The 25,469-nt window shown below is 38.0% G+C and overlaps 1 protein-coding gene across 2 annotated transcripts in view; it reads left to right on the forward strand.

Moving 5' to 3' along the window:
• The window catches only part of ThrRS (threonine--tRNA ligase), a 236,872-nt gene that overhangs the window by 195,576 nt on the left and 15,827 nt on the right, over positions 1–25,469 (forward strand). For both annotated transcript variants that reach the window (XM_090368570.1, XM_090368569.1), the window contains exons 15-17: positions 447–547; positions 664–765; positions 9,356–9,428. In XM_090368570.1, coding sequence (XP_090224696.1) covers positions 447–547; positions 664–765; positions 9,356–9,428 — 276 coding nt within the window. The remainder of the gene's footprint in view (positions 1–446; positions 548–663; positions 766–9,355; positions 9,429–25,469) is intronic.

Genomic DNA, 25,469 nt, shown 5'->3' on the forward strand with positions numbered 1-25,469 from the left:
CGGAGGATGTGGAAAGGTCAGGGAATGACCACCGCATATTCCCGGAGCAATATGGCCTTAGTTGCTAATGCTCCTTAAAAAAAAAAAAAAAAAATACCTTGCTTTGAAAATGTGTTTCTTTTTTCCCTTTTAAATTCAGAAGTTTATAAAACCATCCAGACACTCCCTTCCCCCAACCCAAATCCTGATTTTTCACTAGTAGTATAGATTGAAAATATTAATTTAGAACAGCAAAATCCAGTATTGCTACTTTCTGTGCATAGTAATTGGCTTATATAATAGTCACATATTGAACTGTTGAATTTTAAATATCACAGTAATACTTCTTTGATATTTCAAATTTATAAAGTTTAAATTCCCAAAACACCTTTCATTGTTGTGATTGAAAATTGCAGTGATTTGGTTCTGATTTTTCTGTTTTTTAATAACTTTATTTTCTTATTCAGATTGATATTACCATAACTGATGCCCTAAGAAGACCACATCAGTGTGCTACAATTCAGCTTGATTTTCAGTTACCTTTGAGATTTAATCTCAGCTTTGTGAGGTGAGGCTTAAAAAACAAAAAAGGTACTTTAATTATTATCGTAATTTTCATACGATTTTATGTAACCTACAACAATACAATTTTTATTTATTTTTTTATTTTATTTTTTTTTATAGTGAGAGTGGTGAGAAGAAACAACCTGTAATTATTCATCGTGCAATTCTGGGTTCTGTGGAAAGAATGATTAGCATTCTTACAGAAAGTTTTGGTGGTAAATGGTAAGTTTATTATTTATTTTATTATTATTTTTTTTTGTTTAGCTATTCTGTATAGATTTTGCAAATCCCCCATTTTTTTAATGAGCCAAATATTGAAGATTAGTACATATGAGTTCAGGGTGAAGAAATACATGGTACTACATGACGCTGGATCGGAATCTTCTGTAGATTGTAATTTTCGTGAAAAACATAGGACGAAGGCTGTTCCAAACAATAGAAATAGAAGGGATAAAGGAAAATGAAAAGTTACTTTGATCAGATTGCATACTAGTTGATGATTGACTTGACTAGTCGTAAAATGGCATAGTGATGCAAAGAAGCAAACTTTCTTCTCCATTAAAAAAAAAAAAAAAAACTTCCAAGGAATTGGAGTGTTTATTGTTTCTCCTTAAATTTTGCCAAACTCTGTCCCCGCCGCCTGCAATCTATTCCAGTGTTCCACAACTTGCTGTTCTAGGGTAAGCATAAGATCTAGTCTGCTATTACTCCCTAAGGTTTGGCCATTACAATTTGGCCTTTGTCAAACTTGCTTAAGTTCGCTGAAGAACAAGAGTAATAGTTAAGGAAGTACTTGTATGTAAATATGCCTGAAGTGATAGGAATAGAATTGAGCTTTGCTCAATATCTAATATAAATACACACAGGAATAGCTTGCTTTGTATATACACCGATGAGCCAAAACATTATGACCACCTACATATATGATGTTGGTCCTCCACATGCAGCCAAAACAGTTCGTAAGGCATAGACACTACAAGGTTTCTAAATGTGTCTTGTGGTATCTGGTACCAACACATAACCAGCAGATCCATTAAACTCCTGTAAGGTCCGTGGTTGAGACACCGCAGATCAGAGTTGCTGTTCCAACACAAACCACAGATGCTCGATGGGATTGATGTCTGGGGAATTTGGAGGCCAGGGAAATACCTGGAAATCTTCCTCATGTTCCGCAAACTAGTCTCGAACAATCCAGGCAGTGTTGCATGGCGCATTATCCTGCTGAAAGACTGCACCGCCAGAGGGCAAGACCATTGCCATGAAAGGGTTACCTGGTCAGCAATGATGTTTAGGTAGGTGGTAGACATCGGAGTGCCCGGCACATGGATGACTGGACCCAGGGTATCCCAGCAGAACATCGCTCAAAGCATGACACCACCGCCACCGGCTTGTTTTCATCCCACGGTGCATCCAGGCACCATCACTTCTCCAGGTAAACGACGCACATGTACATAGTTTACCTGGAGAAGTGAACGACGGACCAGACGACCTTCTTCCAATCACTCAAAGTCCAGTTTTGATGCTCACGTGCCCATTGTAGGCACTGTCGCCAGTGAACCTTGGTTAGCTGGGCACTTGGAGTGGCCTGCAGCTACGCAGCCCCATTTTCAGCAGGGTTCGATGTACTGTGTGTTGTGACACGTTACACCCATCACCAGCATTCCAATTACTGGCTAGTTGTACCACAGTTGCCCTTCTGTTGCCACATACCATCCGGCAGAGCCTTCACTCACCTCGAGCATCGATGAGCCGTTGTCATCCAACACTTCGCCAGTGGTTCGTGGGTTCTCCCTCCTCGAACCACTTTCAGTAGGTACTAACCACTGCTGACTGTGATCACCCCACCAGCTGTGCCGTTTCAGATATGCTCTGACCCAGTCATCTGGCCATTACAATTTGGCCTTTGTCAAACTTTCTTAAGTTCGCTGAAGAACAAGAGTAACACTGATTAACGGAACTCAGTGTGTGTGGTGTTTTTATGCCATATCCCAACCTGTGCTCACACCGTAGTTCACCTGCAGTTGCTTCAATTTTCATAATGACTTGCTGGTCATAATGTTTTGGCTCATCGATGTAAATAGTTAACATAAAATAATAACCATATTTTCCAATTCCTGTCTCAGAACATTTCTCAATAAAAGTAAAAAAAAGTAAATTGCAGCCATTATCAACCCACTGCAGGATGGAAGCCTCCTCAACAATTCATGCTGAGGGAAAATGGATCATAATCTGCCACGCTGGTCCAGTGCGGGTTGGCATATCGACCGTATTCAGCAGTGAGGGGCTTGAACCCCGGTCTACTCAAAGAGCGTGTGCCACTGCACTCCCGCTCCTGACCACTCGGCTACGGAGCTGCTTTTCTCAAGGGTGATAATATATAAAAAATTGAATGTAAAGTTCATTTTGTGACAAAACATATCAGAAACAGAGGATTGCACTAAAGTGCCTTAAACTGTATTCACTTTAGTGGGTCAGTGATATGGATGAATGGTCAAACCCTGTGTGCGACTTCCTGCTCTTTGTGTGAAGTTATGCACAGTATACTTAAGTCAATCATCATTACAGTGGGTGGAGGTCGATGAAAGGGGTGTTGGGAAGAAGTAGGAGGAGGAAACCCCTTTCTGGTAGAATTAGAAAACAGCTAGCCTGAAGAAGATTATTAAATATGGAAAGCCTCAACATATTCTTTGATTCCTGAGTTGTTTCCTATACCCTAGGATTTCTTTATTTGAAAAATAATATGGAAATTCTGCTTTAAATAAGGAAATCCTAGGTATTTCAAGCAGAAAGTGTTTTAGTTATGGAGTGGTTTGGGCCACTCCATAACAAAATTGTTAATGATTATTGTTATTTATTATTGTATTTTAATATAGTTTCAATAGCACCCAGAAGTATCTTCTTTCACAATTATTATAACCTGCATTATCATGCCTTTTGACGACCATATCAGATATATCAACTAAGAACAAAATGCATGAAAAGCATCTTACTCTACATAACTTTTAACACTTTGAACCCAGATCAATGCACTCTCCTCAGTCTATATTTAAATCTAATCTGATCCAAAATGGAATATTGGCCCCCAGTTTATGACTCTGCCAGGAAAAGTTTCCCATGGTAGCTTGATCCAGTTAGCATTAGCATTAGCATTAGCATTAGTAGAGGCATTTGATGCAAGAAAGCAAGCTTATGCAGCATCAGCCAAAAAAAAAAAAAAAAAAACCCCACTTCCACTTCACCCCTCTGTTCGTTCAAAATACCTGTCCAGCTGAGCCTTAAACTTATTTAGGCTATCAACCTCCACCACAAGGGATGGCAGTCTGTTCCACCAACCAACCACCCGCTGGCTAAAGGCAAATTTCCGCACGTCTGTCCTACATCTGTCTTTCCTCAATTTCAATTTATGCCCTCTCAGGTGATTTTTCTGAGCTAGAGGAAGAATCCCATCAGCATTGAGCATGCTTAAACCATTCAAGGCTTTATACACCTCTATCAGATCACCTCGCTGGTGCCTAGTCTCCAGACACTGTAATTTGCAAAACTTAAGCCTTTCTTCGTAAGAGCACCCCTTTGTTCCATTCACTAATCTTGTTGCCCTTCTCTGTACTCGTTCCAGCAGCTCTACATCCTTCTTGAAATGAGGCCTCCAGACCTGTATACAGTACTCTAGGTGTGGCCTGACCATTGCCTTATACAATGGAATAATCACCTCCTTATCCCTGCTGGAAAAATTCCTGTATATCATTGACAATACTCCATGAGCTACTCTTGCAGCCCGTCTGCACTGCTCAGAGAACTTCATATCTGCCTGCACAATCACCCCCAAGTCCCTTTCATTCTCTACCACTGTCAGTGTAGTACCACAGAGTTGATACGTTGCTCTGGGGTTGCTTTTTCCCATGTGTAGTACTTTACATTTGTCAATGTTAAACTTCATTTGCCACCTCTCAGCCCATCTGCTCAACCTTTCCAGATCCTGTTGCAGCAGCATAGTGTCAGTAGTGTCCTTGACAACCCTGCCAACCTTTGTATCATCTGCAAACTTGGACATTAAGCTTGATATACCATCATCAATATCATTTATAAATACAGAAAACAATACTGGACCCAACACTGAGCCCTGAGGGACTCCACTAATAACATTAGTCCACGATGAGCAGTGTCCATTGATTACCACTCTCTGTCTTCTCCCCCTCAACCACCCCTTTATCCATAGCAGCAATTTGCCTCCAATGTCACACTGCTCCAATTTATGTAGCAGTCTTCCATGTGCAACAGTATCAAAAGCCTTTCTAAGATCCAAGTATATAATATCAAAGTTATTCCCTGCATCCAGTTCTTTTGTGACTGCATCATAGTATCCAATCAAGTTGGTCAGGCAAGACTTCCCCTTAACAAAACCATGCTGTGTCTGAGCTATAACTGAAGTCTTGTCTAAATGATCCTGCAGTGCTTCTTTAACCAGTGCCTCCATTAATTTTCCTGGAACAGAAGTTAAGCTCACAGGTCTATAATTACTTGTCAGCCTTTGATCCTCCTTTGTGAATTGGGGTCACATTTGCTCATTTCCAGTCTATGGGTACCTCCCCTGAGTCCAAGGAAGCTCTCATAATTATGGCTAAGGGTTTGCTTACTTCCTTTGCTGCCTCCTTTAATATAACTGGATAGATCCCATCCACCCCGGGTGCCTTTCTTGTGTTTATCTTCAACAGTTTCTCCTCCACTTTACTCCCAGTTATTTCAAGATTCTGTAGCTTACTGCTAGAGTTGAATACACCTCTGGCATTTCCCTTGCTGAATAACTCCTCATGTGTGAATGTCGATGCAAAATATTCATTTAGTTTGTTAGCTACCTGAGCAGGATCATCAACAGTTGACCCATCAATATCAAGTGGACCAATCTGATTCATCCCCTTCCTTCTAGAGTTTACATAAATAAAGAACTCTTTGCTGTTTTTCTTTGCATCCCTTGCCAAGGATTTCTCGTAATCTGCCTTCGCCTGCCTAACCTCCTTTGTAACTTGGTTGCATATCAACTTGTATCTATCATAGGCTTCTGTGTCATGTGTTAATTTGTAAGTATCCCATGCATTTTTCTTCTCTGCCATATGCCTCATTAGTTCATCTGACATCCATTTTGGCCTAAACCTTGAACAATATTTCTTAGTTGGTATGTAAAGCCTAGTAGCTTCCAAGATAAGTTCTTTGAATGCTTCCCATTTTGAATTTGCTGTTGGTAACATCATCAGTTGGTCCCACTGTATAGAATTTAAATACTGTCTCAGTCCATCGTAGTCGCCTTTACGGAAGCAATAACCCTTCCCTTTACCCTTAATGGTAGTTACCTCTTTCAGTAAATCCCACTTTAACACACTGTGATCACTGCCACCTAGTGGTTCATTTATCTGCAGATTCTTAATGCATGAAGAATCACTGCTGATAATCAAATCAAGAGTATTACTCCCTCTAGTTGCCTCCCGAACATGCTGATGTAGAAAACAATCATCCAATAAATCCACAAAAGCCCTGCTAGTGTGTGAGTAACCAGCCCCCAAATTCCAGTCAATATCTGGGAAATTAAAATCTCCCATTATAAGACTCTCTGATTTACTGGCCCACTCTATTTCCCTGTACAGTTCCTTATTATACTCATCAGAGTCATTAGGCCTATAGCACACTCCTACTCTCAATTTCGATCTCCCAATGCTTATGTCACACCAAACTGACTCAACACTGCACTGTCCAGCGATGTCGACTGGCTTCACTTCCTTGGTTTTTATGTGTTTCTTAACTAATAGCATAACCCCTCCCCCCTTCCTATCCTGTCTATCCTTTCTGTAGACGTTGTACTCCCCAAATTGCATTTCTGCATCCCTTATATCTGTGTGACACCACGTCTCTGATATCCCAACAATATCTGCCTTTGATGTTTTGAGCAATACCTCAAATTCATCAAATTTATTTACTAAACTCCTAGCATTGGTGTACACGCAAGTATACCTGCACCTGTTTCTATTCTTAGCTACCCTAACACAACCCATGTGTTTAATGCTACCTAACTACCTAACACAACCCATTGTTGAAGTTAAATATAAGAAAGGCACCTGGGGTGGATGGGATCTATCCAGTTATATTAAAGGAAGCAGAAAAGGAAATAAGCAAACCCTTAGCCATAATTATGATAGCGTTTTTGGACTGGAGATGTGCAAATATGACCCCAATTCACAACGGGTGATCAAAGGGTGATATGGGTAATTACAGACCTGTTAGTCTAACTTCTAACATCCAGGGAAAATAATGGAGTCACTTGTTAAGGAAGCAATGCAGGACCATCTAGACAAGACTGCAGTTATAGTTCAGACACAGCATGGGTTTGTTAAAGGGAAGTCTTGTCTGACAAGTTTGAATGGATGCTATGTTGTGGTCACAAAGGAAATGGATGCAAAAAAATAATTTTGATATCATATACTTGAATTTTAAGAAAGCTTGTGATACTGTGGCACATGGAAGACTACTGTGCAAATTGGAGCAGTATGGCATTAAGGGCAAGTTACTACAATGGATAAAAGGATGGTTGAGTGGGAGAAAATAGTGTGGTTGTCATGGACTAATGTTATTAGTGGAGTCCCCCAGGGTTCAGTGTTAGGCCCATTGTTTTTTTTGGTATTTATCAATGATATTGATGAAGATATTTCAGGGTTAATGTCTAAGTTTGCAGACTTGGTAAGTCATTGGAAAAGTTCAATGGGCACCATGAGTAATTCGAATGATATCACAGTGCTATTCAGTCTCCTGCTACATGCTGTGCTTCATTTCGCAATCAGTTTTCCCAAAGGCCTCTGTGATACATGCCTTCAGCTCCTGCAGTGTTGTTAGTAGTGGAGGGCTATACACATTGTCATTCACTTAACCCCACAAAAAGAAATCCATTGGTGTCACAGGCGACCTCGGAGGCCATTCCATATGGTTTCCATGCCCAATCTAAGGCCGAGGAAGATGTTCGTTCAGTTATGACTTCATTATGAAAATGCAGAGGGGCACTGTCTTGTTGATAAATCACATCTGTAATGTCCTCCTGCAGCTGTTGGCATTAACTATTCACTGACCATATCCAAGTAGACAAACCCTGTCACCATCGGTTCGATGAAGAACTGCCTATCCAGCTTTTCTCAAGGCATTTGTGGCAAAAATGTTAACTTTGAAACTGTCCCTTTCATGGGGATTTTCACTGCCTCAGATTTGTAAATTGTGTCGATTCACTCAACCCGACAGGCGGAAGGTCGCCTCATCACTGAAGACCACCTTGTTCAGACCTGTGTCATCGTCAGCCAGTTTTTTGAGGAAGTTGCAACAGAATTCAAACTGCTTCGCTTTTTTCATGGATTTCAATGTTTGCAACATCTGTAATCGATATGGGCACAGTTAAAGGCATTTCTGAAGAACTTGCAAGGCAGTTGTTTTCACTACATTAAGTTCTCTACTGGTATGCCGCACAGATTTTCGCAGACTGCAAGCAAACGTCTGTTTAATGGCTTCAACACTCTCAGCATTCACTGACAGTCTGCCGGCACTTTTGTGTTTACACACACAGCCCTCGGTAACAAAACACTCGTACCAAGCACGAATTGATGTTTACTCGGAGTAATCTTCCTATACTTTTGTCGAAACTGTTGCTGTACTGTAACAAGAGATTTTGTTGCATGAAATGCTAACATACAGAACGCTTTCTTCGACCTGGTCACCAATTTTTCCGTTCTGGCGAATGTAGTGCTGCATAGCAGGTAGAATGCAAAACTGGCAGTCGAGTGCCAATTTAAAAAAAAAAAAACTTATTGAATTGATCTTTCAGCTGGTATGTGTTTCATGGTGTAGCTTGAAGTAATTCTGAATAAAAAAATATCGAAATTGGAAACATCATTTAACGGAAAATGCAGAATGATAAATCTACTTACCTAGTCTTGCCAACTATATTGTTTATAACTAAAGGAAGTTTTTCACCTCTAAGTAAATTATCTATTTGGCATGAAGACAGATTATCGTGCTCACCTCGTGTTAGTTTTAATATGTATTTAATTGCACAACTACTTTTTACTTGCAAACAATTTGACCTTTTGTGGCATATGATGGATAGGTTGTTACACAGGGCACACTTACAGAATTTTCTTATTCTCTGCCGCATTACCAAGAATTTCATGTTTGCTTCAACAGAGTGTTTCTTGGAAAATGTATTGGAAGAGGCAAACCAGTTTGGTGTTCCCCCATGATCCCTTTAACTGATTCCTTAAATTTTGTTCTCTGGGGGGATTCATGAAAGACCAGGTATATGTTCCACCTATGCTTGGAACCATTATGTAGCTTAAAGCATTTACAAAGCAGTCAGCCACATTTATAAGAATATTTTTTGCCAAAAAATGATTGGAATGGATTATAAATGGGATATCTGCAGAGTGGCTAAAGATGCCTACATTGAACATCTCTTATTAAAACTTGAAGGTATCCTCTATTCAACTGGACATGGTTTTGGGTTTATACGTATACTCTTCACACAATGTTCAGTTTTGAAAGGGAGGCTTGTGGAGGTTTGGGTGTGTGTGCATGTGCATACCCACACACAATGTTATGACTTAAGGGAAAAAGATATATTTTCCCTGAACTTATAATTTTTAAACTTATTTAACTCCTAATTTTTAAACATTTTAAACATAAAAAACATTATTTATGATGTTAAATAATATATATATTATATATGTTATTACTCAAAGAATGTAGTCTATTTTTATTACTGCATTTTAAAAAAATCTTTATTTTTTAGGCCTTTTTGGCTCTCCCCTCGTCAAGCCATTGTAATTCCTGTAGGTCCTATGTTTGATGATTATGCACAAAAGGTAAAATATTTATTAAAAAGAAATTTAACTCAATATTCTATGTTATTACTGTAAAAGCCTGAAATTCAGTCTTTTGATTTGTAAAAATCAATTTTCCTGAATTTTAAACGACAGCATGGTGTGGGAGAGATATACAGTGAAACTTCTCCTAATGGACACCTCTCTTTAACGGACATCTCTCTCTACAATGGACATTTTCAAATTCCCCAACTCTCCTCTATTGGTTTTAAAGTGTTTTCAGCTTCTGTCTAGCGGACATTCTCTGTAACGGACGCAGACAGGCAATCTGCACTGTTTCGTTTAGATTAGCACTTAATTTGATCTCCCCATAATGGACTCACGGCCCTTTTTCTAGGAACGTTTCTTCCACGTATTGCCTCAATCGTGTGTTTATTTTCTATTTCCGATTCTCTGAATTTTATCAAGGTTTACGTCGCGGTTCTAAACCCTTTTTCAAGAATTTTAAGGCACGTGTAAAACTTCTGATGAATTCAGTGTGTGCAGGGGGGGGAGGGGAAATTTTGTTGGCCTTTCGTCTTTTGAGTTTCAGTTTTCAGTTTTGTTCAGTGTCGTGTGAAGTGCACAATGTCTTCTCGTAAACATTTAACTTTAAAAGATAAAGTCGAACTCATTAATGCGTATGATCGGCAAAAAAATAGTGTTCGCAATCTTGCTGAAAAATTCAAAATCGGGAAGACGCAGGTAAGTGACATCCTAAAGAAAAAAAAATGAACTGCTCAAACAATTTTGGCAACACATAAATGATCAGGTTCAAAAATCATTCCCGAAAACTGTTGAACTTCAAATTGACAATGTTACGTATGAGTGGTTTTGTCATGCACGTGCTAAAAAAATTCCCATTAATGGGCCTATTATTAGGGAAAAGGCTTTGGAGGTTGCGAAATCTATGGGAGTAAATGAGTTCAAAGCTTCTGTGGGATGGCTAGACAAGTTCAAAACTCGGCATAAAATTTCTTGGAAAACCGTAAGTGGTGAAGGTGGATCCGTTGATACTGGGGTTGTAACAGAGTAGACCATCAAATTGGAAGATTTATGTCGTGATTTTGAAGCTAAGGATATTTACAACTGTGACGAAACAGGGTTGTTTTTTAAAGCTCTTCCTGAAAAAACATTCAGTCTAAAAAACGAAAAGTGCCAGGGTGGAAAAATTTCTAAGGAACGCTTGACTGTACTATTGTGTACAAATATGCTAGGAGGCTTTAAACAACCTCTTGTTATAGGAAAACCACAAAATCCTCATTGTTTCAAGGGCATAAAGTTGAATCTTTTGAATGTTGACTGGAAGTCTAATAAAAAAGCGTGGATGACATGAGATATCATGAGCGAATGGATAAGTCACTTTAACCAAAACATGATTCATCAAAACAGAAAAATTATTCTTTTCATGGATAATGCTGCATCTCACCCGCACATTGAATTGTATCATTCAAATCGTTTTTCTGCCACCAAACAAATCTGCAGAGTGTCAGCCCTTGGATCAAGGGATAATAAAAAATTTTAAACTTCACTACAGAAAACGTGTTTTAAGACATCTCATTGCAAACATGAACGATGTAACATGTGCGAGTGACCTTGCAAAGAAACTCAGCATCCTAGTTGCGATTCAATGGATTTCCTCTTCAGTAAACGCAATTAGAAAACAAACTGTTGTGAACTGTTTTGTAAAGTCTGGCTTCTCAAACGCAAAAATTGAAGTTGTGAACAGCAATGTGGAGCACCAAGAAGAACAAGAACTTCAACATCTATTGATAATGTACGATACTTCCGCTACAAGTGACCCTGGCTACAAAGATATAGACTCGAACCTCACTACAGAAGATGGTGCTCTAGATATCAACGACATTATCATCGATATTTTTCAAGAAGTTCCTCATGAGGATGAAGAAATGGAAGGAGGTCATTCTGTCAAAGAACATATTAACGATGAACCACCGATGAAAATAGAAGAAGCCTCAAACAAATCAATCATTTAAAAATGTTTTTCGCCGCTGAAGGACTTTCGATGGTTTCTTCACTCCAAACAAATGTTGAAAACAAAATTATCAGCCAGAAGAAGGTGAATTTGTAGAAGAAAATAAGTGATTACTCTATGTATTTTTCTTAATATAAAGTCATAATATGCATAGCACAATTGTATGTATATTATTTACAAAAATATTGTGCGAAATCTGTATATAATTTAATTTAATTTTACATTAAACGTTTAACGATTTTTCTTTATCTCTTGTGTATGTAATTGTATATTATTTACAAAAATATTGTTCAAAATCTGTATATATTTTAATTTAATTTTACATTAAATGTTTAACGATTTTTCTTTCTTTTTTTTTTCTCCCTCAGACTTCTTGTTAGCGGACACTTCTCTCTAACCGACACATTCTCGTTCCCCATGGCTGTCCGTTAAAGGGAAGTTTCACTGTATCCCTAACATTTAATACATGTGAATATGTAAGGGCAGAACGCTTGTTCAACTCTGCCTCGTATCGCTGTGAAGAACAGAATCAATTGTAAAAGGGTCAGAAATATGTCTAGTGTAGGTTTGTGTGTATTGTGTTATGTTCTGGCCTCTTGGCTACCCAGAAGCATCATCAGTCACCTGGACAGATGATTCTGGGTACTCATCCACACCACAGGAAGGTGGGCCAGACATAGAAAAACACATACCATCTCAAAGGGACTCTGACCCACTTAGTATTGCCAGCTGGTGGGCCAGGATCCTCTGGGGGCCTGTTCCAGAGTGAAGAGAGAAGAGGGGGAAAAAAACCCATGGTGCAGTTCTGAAAAAAAAGTGTAGGTAAAAAAATAAATAAATAAAATAATAATAGTAAATAATAAAAAAATAATTAATTAAAAAATAATAATAAAAAAAATTAATTAAAAAAATAATAATAATAAAATAATAATAAAAATAATTAATTAAAAATAATAAAAAAATAATAATAATAAAAAAGCTAGTGGTGCAGGTAAAAATAAAATTAAAAAATAATAAGTACGGCAAATTTAGTAAAATAAATAAATATTAAAAAAAATTTTTTTTGAATTTAGCCTTTCTTTTCACCAAGTGAAATCTAGGCTGTAGAATCGCATATCTGGTTTAGGTACAAGGCCTTCCACCAGGTAAAAATTCCAGATGCAAAGACCTGCATGGAAGAAAGATTGTCTGGAATCTGGATTAGTTGATCCACCTGGTTTGGGGAGAAGTTGGGAATTCCTCTCCACATAGGTCAGTAGCTAGAAGCCCAAGTTGGTATAGCTTTTCATTCAGGGAGCTGTGCATGGCCAGTCACCAAGAAAGACATCTCAAGGCTGAGAGAGAACCAGGATCTTGTAGTTTTGGTCATTCCAAACATTATCTTGGAGAGGAATCTCTTCGTTATTGTGTCTTGTGGTGATGTATTCCACCTGATTTGCCAGATGTTGACCAGTTCATTGTAACATCGTGTTTTTTCATGCTTTACATCTGCAGTGAAATTAAGCTCAATATCCAGAATACAGGATGGTATTTCTTTTTGATTCTCAACAGAAAACTGTAAACAAATCAAGTGGGAGAGTTCCCACAATTACCTGAATAGCTGCCATGGAGACAGTCCTACAGATTCGGTGGGTGGCCAGGATCAATCCTCTTTGAATAGAGTTAAGTTTGTTTCTCATTTTTATAATAACTGTATGGTGGAATCGCACACCGGCAGCGTAAGTTACAATGGGTAGGAATACTGCTTTGTAGTATAGCGGTAATGTTCTCTTGGACAAACACCAATCACTTCGGGAGACTCTGAGAGTGGAGGCAGAAAAACCTTTAACTTTGGTGCTGTGGTGTGGGAAGAAGCAGTTTGTGGTCAATAGTGACCCCTAAGACCTTTGCCTGCGTAACTAAGGGCAGTTGCACACCCAGGATCTTGACTTGCGGGGGTCTCCGAAGGTCAAGTTTGTTCTTGAAGATCAGCATTAGCTTCCAGAGCAGAGTGTGAGTTTCCAGACATGATGATGGTGAGATCTTCCGCAAATGCTACAATTTTTGTGTTGTCAAAGGAGTTACCAAGCCAATTTTGGAGAACCATGTTCCAGACTGGGGGTTCCAGGACTGAGCCCTGAGGACAACCCGGTAGGCAGGCCTTGTGATCTGAAGAAATTTTGATTTTACTACTATGAAGCACTCTGAAAAGTAGTTCTGAAACAGCTTGTACAAATTGGAAGGGCATTTGGTGGCACGGAGACATTCAAGGGCACTTTCCCACCAAATAGTGTCAAAGGTTCCCTCGAAGTCTGAAAATAGCTAGTTTGTATTTGGAGGTAGAGTTCTCCAGGTGCAGGACCAGATCAAAGTGGGCCTCCTCGCAGGAGCAGCCTCGTGTGAAGCCATACTGGCATGGGGAGATTAAATCCTGTGAAAGGAACAAAGTGGTAACTCTGAGGGCCATTAGCTGCTCTAATATTTTCTTAAGATTTTCCAATAATGCAATAGGTCTGAAGAGTTCAGTTGAGGGCTTATTTGGTTTTTTAATGAGCCCCGAGCAGCGCCTCTTTCCAACACTTAGGGAATTGACTGTCTCTTAGACACTTGTTGAACAGAAGCAAAAGATGTGATGGCCTTAATTTATTGAACCTGAGGATGAAGATCTGGGATTAATTTTTTTCAGTACTGTATCCAGCTCCAGCATGGTAAAGGGGTCAGCTGAGGACTGAGAGTAGTAATTATCATTTTGTGCTCGAAGGTCAGCATGTTCAGGAATATCTTCCAAGGGGTTATCAGTTGGGAAAAGATTATCCAGAATGAGATTGACAGAGTCGAGCCAGTTAGTTGACTCATTTGTTCCTATGACCATAGACCCCAAGATGTCTGAGGTAAAGGTCTTCTCCCTAGTAATTTTGTAGAGGAGCCTCCAGGGATTCGCCTTTGTCCTTAGAGTTGGTCCACGTTTCTTTTTTTCCTGCTTTCTATTGCTTTTGTGTACTGATTCTTTTTAGTGATATATTCATTATAGTCGGGCAACACCTGGAGGAGGCCATTTGCGATGCCTCTGGTACTGTTTCTGGGCATGATGGACATCTTTACACAGTTTAGTGAGTTCCACTGTCCACCACGAGCAGGTCCTGGGAGTGAATGTCTTCTTCCTGGCTGATACATATGAGGCTTTAGTTAAGGATTGCTGAATGAGTCACATAGTTCAGTGGCCCAAGGAGTGTCAAGGTAGTCCAGCATGGAAAGTGGGAAGTTGTGCTCAATTGATCCCTCAAAGGCTGCCCAGTTAATTGATTTTGTGGAGAAGCAGACAAAGTCAGGCATTCTGGAATGAGAGGGATGGATGGAACTGGCAGGAGCAACATGAAATAGGATGACCCTATGATCACTCAGCACCCAGTCAGGGTTAGTGGCCCAGTCTGGGACCTCAGATCGTCGTTGGTGACAGTAATATCTATTAATATATATGTTAGATTGACCAGTAGAACTGCAGTAAGTGGGGAATTGGTTGGATTGATTGTGGACTGCCAGATTCTGGGTGAGAATAAAATCCACCAGGAGAAGCCCATGAAGGTCCAAGGAATGACTGTACCAGAATTGGGATTTTGCATTGACATTGGAGGTTATAAGTACGGATTTAGAACCAAAAAAGTCCAGAGCAAACTCAAGGTAGTTGAGAGATTCTTCTATGTCCATGGAAGGTGGACAGTAGAGTGAAATTAGGTAAAACATGAATGAAGCATGAGTGATTTTAACACAGGTAGCAAACCTACCTGTGTTAGACAAAGGCCATGGATGGCCAGGACATACAGCTCGCTGTTGAGCATCACAATACACGTCTCTGGGTCATCAGTGGTGGGCTGGATTACCTTTGTATGGAGGGAGGATCCTGTGACTTCGAACGAGTTACCAAATTTCACACTGGAGGCATAGGGTTCCTAGATTGATGTTATATCTATAGAGTGCTCCTCTGCTGCATGTTGGATCTCATCAGTGAGTCTGGGATCTGTGACCATTGATCTGCATGACTTCAAGTTTGACACTGTGGTTATTGCTGGTGTGACTAGGGGTTTGTGGACTGGAAGGAGAGGATTGAAGTTGTGATTGAAGAGATGGGGGTTATCCATTGGCAGTCCTTAGTCTTATTCTAATGCATGCTGGTATTCAGGGCAGGCCACATCCTGCACCGAGTGCTCATGTGCACGGCGTCTTCTCTTACAGTTCACGCAGCTAATATCCTCATCCTTGTTTGGATATTCTGCAAGAACATTGCCACTGTGGGCGCAATGTCCACATGTAGGGGATGAGTGCGTACAGTGTTGGTATGTATGTCTATATCAGAGACACAAAAATCATTTGTTCACCATGGTGAACAGCTGGAACTTGAGTGCTACACCCAAGAAAGATTCTGTCAAGTAATACAGACAACCTTGTAGTGATAACAGGGCCGGGCACTTGCCACAGGTGTCGTCTAAAATAGGTGCTGCAGCATTAATAAAATGTTTTACATTTAATATTCAATATCAAATTTCTATTTTCTACTCCAAATGTTTCTCTCTACCTGTTTTACAACTCAATTTTGAAAATGTCTAAATTTAGGAATTATTAATAAACCGTTTTGTTAAGTGCTTTCTTTTAATGGTTCTGTAGAATGCAGACACTTTTCTGTGGTGATGTGGGTAAATTTGCAAGAGCTTTTTTAAGTCATTAGTAATTTTCTCCTGGTTAACCCCACAAACCAAAATGCTAGATGCACTACTGCATATATATGCGTGTTAAGATACAATATGAATTAGTTGAACAAATGCCAGTGCTGGCCGCGAGTGATAAGAGATCTCCTCTCGTACATTGTTTAAAAATTGGAAAAGTGAATGAAGCAGGAAATTTTCTTCCCTTTTTGCACTGTTACCAACAGTCTTTCAGGGATAAGGAACATATCTTCCCTATGCCCTTATTTAAAAGTTAAAGTTGGATGGTGCATAAAAGGAAGCAATGATAATTTCCTGGTTCTTTTACTTTTTTGACATAGAAGGGATATATGTCCTATCCCTGCAAAGTTGCCTGGGTGACATATTCACTGTATATGGAGCACCTGATTTACAGTGCTTCAGTTAGATAATGGAAGAGATTTGGACTTTTACCAAAGCCACTTGATAAATCATGGGATTTACCGGATTTCAGGCTTTTATAATAACACTCCTACATATACCGGGTGATTAAAAAATAAGTTTCCCTATTCAGGAGACCCTAGTGTCAAAACAGTTAGAGTTAGTGCTGTGAAAATCGGTGGGTATGTCATTTATTGTATGGGGAAGCGATTTATAGAAGGAAAAAAAATTAGTTCAAATTTTCACCACCGGGGGGAAACAGCGCTGCACATATTTAAAAGTTGTCATTTACTTTAAGACTCTGTTTATGCAAATGACATCCTGTTAGATAAATGCAGGAAGGCCAACACCACTGTTAATAACCATTATGGCTCTTACAAAAAAGAACATGCTCTTTTAGTAAAACTATTCTACCAGAATAATAGTAACGCTAATGCAGCACTACATGAATATCGGAAACTTAAAAGGTTTGTTTGTTTTAAAGTACCTTTGACATCAGTGGAGCTTCGAAAACTAATAAAGAAATTAAGTGACCGGGGAGGTAGTGGATGAAGCGGCAGTTGCAAAGGCCTCCAGGTCAGAATGCAAAACACTACCAGTCAGTGGTGCCAGAGGTGTGTCAAGAGACTTGAACCTTCCTTGGTCTACTGTACGTAAAGTGCTTTGAATAATTTTACACTGGTTCCCGTACAAGATTCACATAGTGCAAGAACTAAAGTCTTGTGATTAGCAACAACAAATAGACTTTGCTCTATGATTTCTGGCTTGTATAGAACTTGATGATACACTGGCTTGAAAGATCTTGTGGTCTGATGCGGCACATTTCATTCTTCATGGAGCTGTAAATGACAAAACTGCTGAATATGGGGAACTTCTCGTCCATCTGCTCTACATGAAAGACCGCTACAAAGTCCATATGTTACAGTCTGGTGTGGGTTCACAGCAGAGTTTATAATCAGACCATTTTTCTTTGGAGGGTCCACACCTAATGCCCATTAAGGTAACTAGTGCGCGGTACTGTGCTCTTCCAAGAGATCGCATTATTCCCGCTCTGCAAGAAAGGCAATGCTTGGAGACCATAGTGTTCATGCAAGAAGGTGCCCCTCCCCACTTTGGTCTACAAGTGAAGGAACTGCTCCGTTCAACATTCGGAAATGATCACATCATTTCTAGAGACTTTCCATAGTTTTGGCCAGCTCGATCACCAGTTCTCAATCCCTGTGATTTCTGGCTATGGGAATACCTGAAAGACAGAGTTTACCATGGCTGCATACAGATGCTTGTTGATTTGAAAGCAAGTATTAAACAGCATGTAGCCAACATTCCCAATGAGATGCTGTGCAGAACTGTTGCATGGAGTCCTCAGTTTTCAGAATGTCATCTCAAGTGAAGGAAAGCACATAGAACAATATCTGTAAATTTCTAAGTTCTGATATTAAAATCTAATCCTAAGTTAATTATTCCATCTCATTTTTACAGTGCCAATTTCTCCCCTGGTGGCAGAAAATTGAACAAATTTTTTTTCTTGTACAAATTGCTTCCTCATACCCACCGATTTTCACAGTGCCATCTCTAACCGTTTTGACACTAGCGTCTCCTGAATAGGGAAACTTATTTATAACCACCCAGTACATATAAGAGAGAGAGGCTGACAGATGTCTAACTAGACACTTCATTATACAGGCATACCTCGAATAACGAATAGGATGCGTTCCACGAAATTACTTCGTTAAGCGAAACTTCGTTTTCAGAGGTAAAAATACTATGGCCAGAATAGGGATACGTTCCTACGTAAAGAAAATGAAAAGCTTTTTTTTTCGAAAAAAAGAAAAGTTTTATTAAATAAACAGCCAACTTACATACAAAGTGAAATCACATTTTAAAATATGAGTCTAAAGTTGATTGCTTATGCTTTTTTTCTCTTTCATTTAACAATTGCCTATACAGAGTTATTGCATTTAACACTGATCGCTTAACAATAAAACTTCTTCCTAAATCAGGATCATTTTCACTAAACAAATTTAAAACGTTTTCAATGTCATTTAAGCACCTTTTTAAATCTTTGGTTGTTAACACTTTTTCAGAAGGAACTTCTTTAACTTCGTCTTCATTATCTTTGTCTTCGTTGCCAACAAGGTTTTCTAAATCTTCCACTGAAAAACCATCATCTTCTGCATTCAATAAATTTCTAACATCCTCTTCATCGACATTTTCGAAACCTATTGATTGAGCCATCTGGATAACTTCATTTCTAATTTCTTGGATGTTATTTTCTTCTTCTAGTACAACTTCTGGCCATATTTTGCACCAAACTCCATTTAAGCATTTCTTAGTGACTTCTTTCCAAGAACTATCAATGTTTTCAATTGCGTTTTTAATGGTGTAGTTTTTCCAAAAAGTTTTAACTGTCATTTCCTCTTTATCCTCTAGTTCAGTTAAACTGCTTAATGTTCGACGCAGATAATAAGCTTTAAATGATGCTATTACTCCCTGATCCAATGGTTGAATCAGGGAAGTTGTGTTTGCTGGAAGAAACACAACTTTGACAGTAATGCATGTGTCCAACGTGTTAAGATCAGTAGGATGTCCCGGAGCATTGTCTAACAACAAAAGAGCTTTTTCTTCAAAGTTGTTTTTTTGACAATACCGTTTTACTTCAGGACAAAAGTGGTTAACAAACCAATCAGTAAATAACTCCTTGGTAACCCACGCTTTTCTATTTGCTTTCCATATTACAGGTAAATTCATTTTTATGTTACCTTTTAACGCCCTCGGATTTTCTGAATGGTAAACTAATAACAATTTTAATTTATAATCGCCAGAGGCATTTGATCCAAAGAGTAATGTTAAACAGTCTTTGGCTGCTTTGAACCCAGCAGCTGATTTTTCTTCAACAGAAATAAAGCTTTTTGTTGGTAGCCGTTTCCAGAACAAACCGCTTTCGTTAACATTGAACACCAAATTTGGTGGAAATTTTTCACGTTCAATTATTTCCTTTAGTTTTTCTGGAAACTTCTCCTGTTAATTTTACACTATGAATCCTGGCCCGTTTTTTAAATTTCTCGAACCAACCACGAGAAGCCCCAAAGGTTTCGGTAATTTCTTCAGTTTGTTTAGATTTCAGGTGATTAAACTGGAACATTTTTTATGTTAAATGGGGCTTGAAATTGTGGACTTCGTTATATCGAAGCTTCGTTATCAGAGGTAACGTTAACCGAGGTATGCCTGTATACAGAAAACTAGATAATCTGTTATTCACTGTTTTTGCCTTACTTTATTTTTTTATTATTATTATTTTTTTAACTTCATGTATATGATCAAATCCGGATATACATGCTTTTTGTTGTCTAACACTGCTCCTTGATTCTTTTGACAGAGAACTGAATGAAGTGATATAAATGAGAGTTAAATAAAAAAAAAAAAAAACATATCATCAGGAGGGGAATTTATTAATTAAATAAACTAACCACTGAACATTAAACTGTAACCATATTTATGTTCTGTATAATTCACATTTGGTAATAAATTAGTTTTGAAAATTTGACTTTATTGAAAGATATTTTAGAATGCATGCTGGTAAATATTAGGAGTTAGTGTTATAGTTATGTTTAGTATTCATAAAAAAAAATCATATGCAAGACACTACTTTAAACCTTATCTGGTAGTACAGCAGGTTAGGTCAACTTGTTTATATATAACTTCTATTCAACTATAGACTTTTATCATAGTATTACTGTTTCAAGATTGAGAAAGTTAAAAAAAAAAAAAAAAAAAAAATGAATTATGAATATATTTAAAGAAAAAAAGAAAAAGTGGGGTTTAATACTTACTGTTTCAATAGTGACTGACGAATGGAGATCTGCCTCCATATATTCCGAAGAGTATTTGCATAATTAAATAATGTACTCTTCAAATTTTGGCTGTTTGCAGTCAGTGATATGCAGTTTTTAGCATTAGCATTAGTAATGATATATGATGCAAGAAAGCAAGCTTATATAGCATCAGACAAAAAAAAAAAAAAAAATTCCCATTTCGCCTATCCATTTGCTCGAAAAGTTCGTCCAGTTCTTCCTTGAATTTATTTAAGTTATCAACTTCCCACAAAATGGAAGTTTGTTCCTGCAATCAATCACTCTCTGGCTAAAGGCAAATTTCCACACATGTATTCAGCAATGTCTTTTCACAATTTGAATTTATGCTCCCTGGAGTACATGATCTGAGAAAGAGGAAGAATCCTATCAGCATTGAGCTTGCTCAAACCATTCAGAGCTTATACACCTCACTCAGATCACCTCACAGGTGCCTAGTCTCCAAATGCTGCAATTTGTAGAACTTAAGCATTTCTTGGTAAGAGCACCCCTTTGTTTTCCTCACCAATCTCGTTGCCCTTCTCTGTACTCATTCCAACAGCTCTTCATCCTTCCTAAAATTAAGCCTTCACACCTGTATGCAGTACTCAAGGTGTGACCTGACCATTGCCTTATGCAAAGGGATAATTACCTCCTTATCCCTGCTAGCAAAGTTCCGGTACATCATTAACAAAATCCCATCAGCTGCTCTGGCAACCTGTCTTGACTGTTCTGAAAACTTCATATCTGACTGCAGAATTACCCTCAAGTATTTTTTTCATTCTCCATTACCCTGAGTGTAGTACCCACAATTGGTACGTTATTTGTGTTGAAAGAAAGTGAAATTCATGTTAGAAGTGGTAATTACTAAAAATTGCTAAACAAGAAAGATTTAGGTATAGTTGTTTGGTGTTATGGTTTCCTAGGGGCTTAGAGGGGAACAGGCATTCTGTGTGTTATCAGACACAGTCTAAAACACTAATGGATCCAATATCTTTCTATTTTATAAGATTTAGGAGAAGTCCGGTTGGCCTCCCTAAAATCGACTCGTGCACACCTTCTCGGTGGTAAGCCGTGTTAGGTTACTTTGGTGACAACGAACACGTAGAGTGGGTCTCTTCAAGAAGCCTGGTCAGCGTGAAAAGGAAAAGACCAAACCCTCCAGCACATGACAACACAACAAAACAAATGGCCCTCAGCACCCAGCGGCTTTCACTCTCCCTCTTACGGCAGCGAGAGGATCAGAGTGGAAGCAGAGAGTGCTAAGAATCTCTAGGTACAACCAGGCTGCCATTCACGGAAACTGAACTTGGCCTGTTACAATGTGAGATCACTAATTGGTGATGATAGGATATTAGAACTGGAAAGGGAATTAGAAAATATGAGTTGGAATTTCATCGGCTTGGCTGAAACAAGAAGAAATGAACCGCTTATAAGTTTATCAACTGGAAATCTGCTGTACACCAATGGAACTGTGAAAAGAGTGAAAGTGAAGTTGGCTTTCTGGTCCATAAAGATATAAAAAACGACATTTTGGAATTCAAAAGTGCATCACCAAGGGTGTCAAGACTACTACTTAGGATTTCTAAGAGGTACAAACTAAAGGTTATAATGATATATGCACCATGATGATGAAGAGGTTGAAGAGATGTACACCAAAATTGAGAGACTTCTAGATGAAGAGAAAGCTCACTATGCCATCATTATGGGGGATTTCAATGCTAGGGTTGGAAAGAGACAAAACAGCACAGAAAGGGAAACTAAGAAATTTTGGAATTGGTGAAAGAGGTGAAAGACTTGAGGGATATCAGTAATGAACACTTTTTTTAAGAAAAGGGTGAACAGAAAGTGAACATGGAAGAGCCCAAATGTATTAACAGCTAATGAAATTGACTTCATTCTCACTAACAGAAGATATATTGTGAACCATGTTACCTTCCTGAAGAGGGTAAATGTTGGAAGTGATCACAGAATGGTAAGATGCACACTTGATATAGATGTAAGAGGAGAAAGGAAAAACTTGGACTCGAATAAATATTATAAAGGTTTTTGAGATAACAGAAGAGAAGGAAAAGCAGTATGTACTGGAACTTAAGAACAAGTTTGAGCTTCTGAAGACCTTTCAGGACTTAGATATCGACGAGGAATACAATTTTCTGAAAGTGATAAAGCTCAAGAAACCTATAGGTAAAAAGAAACACTGAAAAAGGAAAAAATTGAGTGTACTGAGTTATGCAAAGCCATTAGAAAGACTCAGATCTAACACAAGAAAAGTAGAACAGGCATTGAGGGAAAACAAAGGACTTAAATCAGCAGTCATGAGCAGTAATACAGAAAGACAAATGACACTACAACTGAAGAATAGTGATGGTGTATTTATAAATAGCAGAGAAGACATAATTTAGATAGCAGAAGACTACTATAAAGAATTATATAAGGAGCGAAGAAATGATGCAAGCAGTGGGGAAGATGGATCACAAATTAGCAACACATACGACATACCCGATATCCTTCCTGATGAGATAGAACATGCATTGAAGAAAATGAAGAATCGGAAAGCCCCGATGATGTTACTTTATAGTTGTTAAAATTGGGAGGAAGAGACATGACACAGAAACTGGCAAGACCCTTCACAAAATACATTAGGAAAGGCGTGACACCTAAGGAGTGGAATAATTCAATCATAATTTTGCTGCATAAGAAAAGAGACAAATCAGAAAATGGAAATTATAGACCAATTAGCTTGTTGTCCCACCTCTACAAGTTGTTCACAAGGGTCATTACTAACAGATTAGAAAGAATACTTGACGAGAATCAACCAAAGGAGCAAGCTGGCTTTAGGACAGGATTCTCAACTATGGATCACTTTCACGTAATATCATAGCTAATGGAGAAAGCAAATGAATATAAAACACCATTGTGCCTGGCATTTGTAGATTATGAAAAGGCATTTGACTCCATACAACATAAGGCAATGTTTCGGGCACTGGAAAGACAAGGCATAGACACCCAATACATTATGATTTTGAAGAAAATATATGAGAACACTTCCTCCTTTATTAGACTTGACAAAGACAGTAGTAAATTTAAAATTGAGAAAGGAGTTCAACAAGGAGACACAATATCTCCGAAGTAGTTTACTGCTCCCCTTGAAGAGGCTTTCAGAAGATTAGACTGGTCGCAGAAAGGAGTCAATGTGAATGGAGAGTACCTAAACCATTTACTATTTGCAAATGACTGTGGTCCTAAGCCACGATCCCAAAGAATTAGAGGACAATCTTAATCAGTTATGCAGAGTTAGTAAGATTTCGGACTAAAGATGAATATGGCTAAAACAAAAGTAATGATGAACAAGTATGCCACAGAATGGGATATAATCATTGAAGGAGCAGTAATTGAAAAGGTGGATTCATATACTTATTTGGGACATGTCATTAGCTGTAATAATGATAAATGGCTGGAAGTTAAGAAAAGAATAAATTTTGGACGGATAGCATTCAGGAAATATAGTCACATACTGAGGAGCAATTTGTCTGAAACTTAAAATAATGGACCAATGTATACTTCCCACCATGACTTATTGAAGTGAAACTTGGGCCTCGCCAAAAGAATGGAAGAGAAGCTGAAAACTATACAGTGAAGAATGGAATGAATTATATTAGGAATCAGAATGTTAGATAAGAAGAGAAACGTATATTAGGCAGCAAACTCAAATAAAGGATATTCTTATCAAAACTAAAGAATTAAAATGGTTTTGGGCAGGACACATAGCTCAAAGACATGATGACAGATAGACTAAGAAAATAACAGAATGGTACCCAAGAAGAGCTAAGAGAAAACCTGGAAGACAACATTGGAGATGGATAGATGAAATTCACGAGTTTGTGGGTAGTAAATGGATTGCCATTGCACAAAACAGAAGCAACTGGAAAGTTGCCAGGGAGGCCTTCATCCTGCAGTGGGTTGAAAATGGCTGATGGTTTCCTGCTTCACTGAAGTGTATGTGTTTGTGCACTAGCTGTAGGAGGAAGGACGATTAGCTTTAATAGTTAGTATTGAACAATTTTGAGAATCAGTATACAGTTGTTTCAAGTATCAGTTTGCACTAGCCTTCTAATTTGTGCAAAACTTGGTATGACTTTGGTTTTAAGGATAATAGGTGAGATTATCAGAAGAAAAGTCTTACTTCATACAAGATTTTTTTTTAGTAGGAGTTGGCTTTACCCATGTATTGGAATGTGCCTGTTGGATCATCAGGAAATGGGGGAAAATGTATTTTAAATTTTTTCATAGTTTTGAACTTTGGGCTCTTTGTAGTTTTTGCAAAGTTCAGTTTATTATTAGAGCATTAGTGGTAGTTGAATATGAAGTCACATTATTTGAAAGCAAAATAAAAATTGTGTATGTTGCCTGTCTTAAATTTGAAAATTTATTCTTGTGAACAACAAAAAAATTCCTATAACTGCATTCTTTTGAGAATGAAAGCACAGATAGTCTCTGACAGAAACAAATTTTGCAAACTCTTCCAATTTAGGAAGAAATTTTCCAATGATCAGTTATTCCTTCCAATAAGTTTAGTTTTCTTATGATTTTCACTGTTATTGTTTTGAGCGGTTGTTGAAAGAAGCATGGGCCCAGCTTATAAATTAAAGTTTAATGTGAAAAGTTGTTAGGGGCAAAAAGCAAGTATAAGTAGAATGCCTGAAATAGGCTGTCCAAAAATGAAATCCAGACACTTTAAAGATCATTTATTTTTTTTTATTGTTATAAAACTGGGTCATTCCAGTTTGATGCAAAAGTTATTCTCAGAATAGCACTGATGAATTAGATTATATTAAAAATAAAGTTAAATTTAAACAGTTAAATATTGTTTAAAAGGTTAAACAATATTTAACACTTTCGAATGGTATCCCTGTGTTTGTGCATTTACTTTTATAGTATGAACCAGAGCTGTAATGCTCATTTTTGAAAATTATTTTGCAATTTTTTTCATTAAATTCTTTTAATTAATTTTCTTATTTTTAATTGTGTTAAATTGATTTTTAATTATTTTTTAAAATTATTTATTACTCTAATGTAAGATTTTCGATTTTTTCGTTTTAAT

Source organism: Mastigoproctus giganteus, chromosome 2, assembly GCF_048544385.1.
Source record: "Mastigoproctus giganteus isolate SK-2022 chromosome 2, ASM4854438v1, whole genome shotgun sequence".
Lineage (NCBI taxonomy): Eukaryota > Metazoa > Arthropoda > Arachnida > Uropygi > Thelyphonidae > Mastigoproctus > Mastigoproctus giganteus.